This window comes from Branchiostoma floridae, chromosome 3 (assembly GCF_000003815.2).
Source record: "Branchiostoma floridae strain S238N-H82 chromosome 3, Bfl_VNyyK, whole genome shotgun sequence".
NCBI lineage: Eukaryota > Metazoa > Chordata > Leptocardii > Amphioxiformes > Branchiostomatidae > Branchiostoma > Branchiostoma floridae.
The window spans coordinates 29169838-29173438 of record NC_049981.1 but is presented as its reverse complement, the minus strand read 5'-3'; the positions used below and the strand labels follow the sequence as shown (position 1 = coordinate 29173438).

Genomic DNA, 3601 nt, shown 5'->3' with positions numbered 1-3601 from the left:
ATGGTACCCAGTGTAATTATGAGAATGATGTAACGTTACCTGATGCCTTACTTCTAAGACAGATTGAGGTCGGGTGTATTTTGAGTCACACAACTACATGGGATGTACCCACCATCGAAGGAGTGAAGTGGGTAGTTACAGACCACACCCCCGTCAACGTAGAACTCCTTGTTTCCATGGTAGTCAGTCAACACTGGCTGGAACAGTCCTGGTCAAATACAATCAAAGACTATATAGGATATAGGAGAATTCATTTTCACAACTAGTACTGGTAGTTACTTACTTGGCTTACGTTTCGATGTCTCTGAGACATCTTCGTTGGAGCTTCTGGATTGGACTTCTGCTTCTCGGGATTGTTTTCTTGCCGCAAAAGCGCCACCTACATCGGCTACTTATAGGCGGCGAGAAGCAGAACTCCAGTCAGAAGCTCTGAGAAAGATGTCTGAGAGACATCGAAACGTAAGCCAAGTAAGTACCTACTGATTGTGAAAGCTTTATTCTAACAACCTGATAAAATTCTTTTCAGAAGAAAGACTATATATTCTTAAGGATTACTTTATAGCCAAAGAATTATCTTTTACTCAATCGATGTAAATCTTTTTTCACACAAAGCTCATGACAGTTAGTAGCATGGCATTCTTAGATCTTTGGGCGGATCCACTTGTAGGAACATGTATATTTGGTGAGAATTTGACATCTGATAACAAAACGAAGCCCAAACCTGGAATGGACATGGACATCCTGACAGCCTTGCGGATGGGGAGGTTCGGGGTGGTCTTGACGTGGCAGTATTCTTCTGTCATCTGGTCCAAGTTCGTCACCACAATGCAGAGTTCTATCCCACTCATCTTGTACAGCTGAAACACAAGGCTGTTTGTTTCATTTGACTACCTCACTGGTTATGGTTTTGTGTGAATAGACAAACAAACAAAAGCAGCAAGAAGGCAGTGGTAATAGACTGGCTAATCCTAAGTATTTCTCACCATGTATAGTGGTCATTCCAACCAGAAAAAGACATTATACCTATATGCCACAACAACCATATCGATACCTGCTTGAAGGTGATATCTGGGTTCCCGGGGCGGCCATCCTTGCGTGTGAACTTCTCCAGGATGCTTCCAAAGAACGTGTAGAACCCGTCTCCAGTTTCCCAGCCATACCTCCTGTACAGATTGACGGGTTTGACCAGGGTCTGTAGGTAGCCTCCTGTATAGACATGTGCATTTGTACAGGTGATTAAAGTTGGTATGTCCATGTACAAACACTGTAGCTCAACTGGTAGCATTAAATGGGAGACCACAGTTCAAACATGGGAAGGGCATCTCGGCTGGGGTTTCGCCTGTCTTTCGGTAGAGACGTAATATGAGAGATTCCCATGTTTAAGGAGGTACTTCGAGCACGTTAAAACCTCTCCCTGTAAACAAAATGTGCCCTGTTGCTGAAACAGCAAGAAAACCTACGTCAATGGGCACTAAAATGGGCAGGGTGAACGAGTGACAGTATATCCTCAACAATTGTCATTGTGAAAGACATTATGGGCGGGTGTGGTCTACGTTAGATACTGCACAGGGGTGTGTGGATCGAGCTACGGCCGCGTGGCGGGTTGGTACACCCGATCCCTCGATCTCGGAAGTTAAGCAACGCGCGGTCCGGATAGTGCTTGGATGGGGGACCAACCAAGGACGTCCCGATTGCTGTAGCCTCACGAAGTTTTCCACGAAATCGTCTTCCGGGAGGGACGTAAAACGGGGGTCCCGTGCTCGAGGAGGTGCCTCGACCACGTTAAACAGCCTCATTACTCATACTTGGGGTACCTACTGGCTGGGAAAATACACCAGATGATTATTATTATTATTTATTATTATTACTGTCTAGTAGTGGAATGGGGTCGTAGTGAGTAAGTGTGCAATCAACAACGGCAGTTCCTTCTACCGCAACCAAGTTTTAAACTTGTAAATAGTGGTTCAGGGCACAACGTAATACCGGAGATGAGGATCTTGCCCAGATCCACCTCAGCCTGCTCTGCCACATCCGCACAGCTGAGTCCCAGCGCCACGAACGTCGCAGTGATGGCTCCCGCACTCACACCGGCAACTCTTTTGATGTTCTGGAGGATTCCGGCAGACTCCAGGACCTGAGAATAGGGAATATAAAAGGCTGTTGTTTATTTGTTTTGTTTATAACACTTCCCATATAGAAATGGTGGGGAGACAAAACAGGTGACAACACCTCTGCATGTTGTCTCCCCGAAACCAAATACACAATACAAGTAAATAATAAGAGTCAACAATGGTATATACAGGGCTAATCGGAAACAAACTATAACTTATATACAATACACATTCAAGTAAATAATAAGAATCAAAAATGGTAACGTTATGTACAGTGATAATCGGAAACAAAATATAACTTATATATAAAATGCACAATGTATATATACAAAGTTGAACGATTAACGTGCTCTTGTTGCGAAGCACGTCGAACAGGAGCAGAACGACGTCCAGGTACGTATGGGGTGTCTGTATTATAAAGGTGTGTTAGGTATGACAGCTTGGATAATAATGTCGGATATGAGAGCAGACTAAAATTGAAAATCTCTTGAAAATCGCTTGAAGATAGACAAAAGACACAGCAACAAGTACATTGTTGTCTTGTTTAACCTCTGGAAAACTCTGGTTGAGATATTCTGCATGTAACTTTTAGCATAAACAAGATGATATTTACCCGCAGAGCTCCAACATAAGCCACTCCTCTGGCCCCACCACCCTCTATAACCAGGTTCTCGAACGGGAAGTCATAGTTTCTAAAGTCCTTGTCCTGCGGGTCGTCTACATCAGTGACATCCAGCGGTGTCTTCTCTTCTTCTGGGTGGAGATTCCCCATCCTGTAGGACCTGTGTGCGAGGGAAACAGTCCGTTCCTAACAAGTTGTTCCTCTTGGTAAATTTCGTCATATTTAGACTTCGTTGCCTGCATGTAATGCAGGTATGGTTTTTTTTTCAGTAGTAATTACACTGTTATTGTTGTGGGAATATCCATGCGGCGCAACTGGCATCAACCTCATAGTTAAGCACCTGACAACTGGGGACCTCAATTCAATCCCGGGTAAGGCATTTCGGTTGGGGCTGTAACCGTTTTTAGGAAGGGACGTTCACGACATTGAATGGAACGTTGAAGGGGAAGGGTTAACAACCCCTCCCTGTAAAATATACTCAGCTACTGTAGTTGGCATGCCTTAGCGGCTACTAAGCACTGCAAATGTCTGAAAGAACGGTCGAACGAACGTTATTATTGTGATGCTACGTATATGAAGTTTCTATGCAACAAAAGTAGTCAGATCTACCGTATACTGTTTCGTCACTGTTGACCGAAATCAGCAGAACACTGCCCGATCTGGACCGGCACTCAGTCTGGAACTTTCCTAATTGCGCAGTTCTGCTGCGCATAGACCGGGTTCGGTGAAGTTCAAAACACCATTCACCGAACAGAGGAAGCATTGTTCTAATCAAGAGGGGAGAACCCACCCCCTCCCCCCCCTCTCGTGCTCTCCCCCTCTTGCGCTGCGCGGCCGCGTCATGTTGAACCCCCCCCCCCCCCCCCCC

General features: G+C 45.2%; 1 protein-coding gene across 4 annotated transcripts in view; it reads right to left on the bottom strand.

Annotated features, from left to right (window-relative positions):
• The window catches only part of LOC118412511, a 13887-nt gene that overhangs the window by 2398 nt on the left and 7888 nt on the right, over positions 1-3601 (bottom strand). For all 4 annotated transcript variants that reach the window (XM_035815400.1, XM_035815401.1, XM_035815399.1 and 1 more), the window contains 5 exons: positions 2725-2893; positions 1984-2134; positions 1052-1206; positions 722-857; positions 113-208 (listed from right to left, as the gene is read on the bottom strand). In XM_035815400.1, coding sequence (XP_035671293.1) covers positions 113-208; positions 722-857; positions 1052-1206; positions 1984-2134; positions 2725-2883 — 697 coding nt within the window. In that variant the 5' untranslated portion in view covers positions 2884-2893. The remainder of the gene's footprint in view (positions 1-112; positions 209-721; positions 858-1051; positions 1207-1983; positions 2135-2724; positions 2894-3601) is intronic.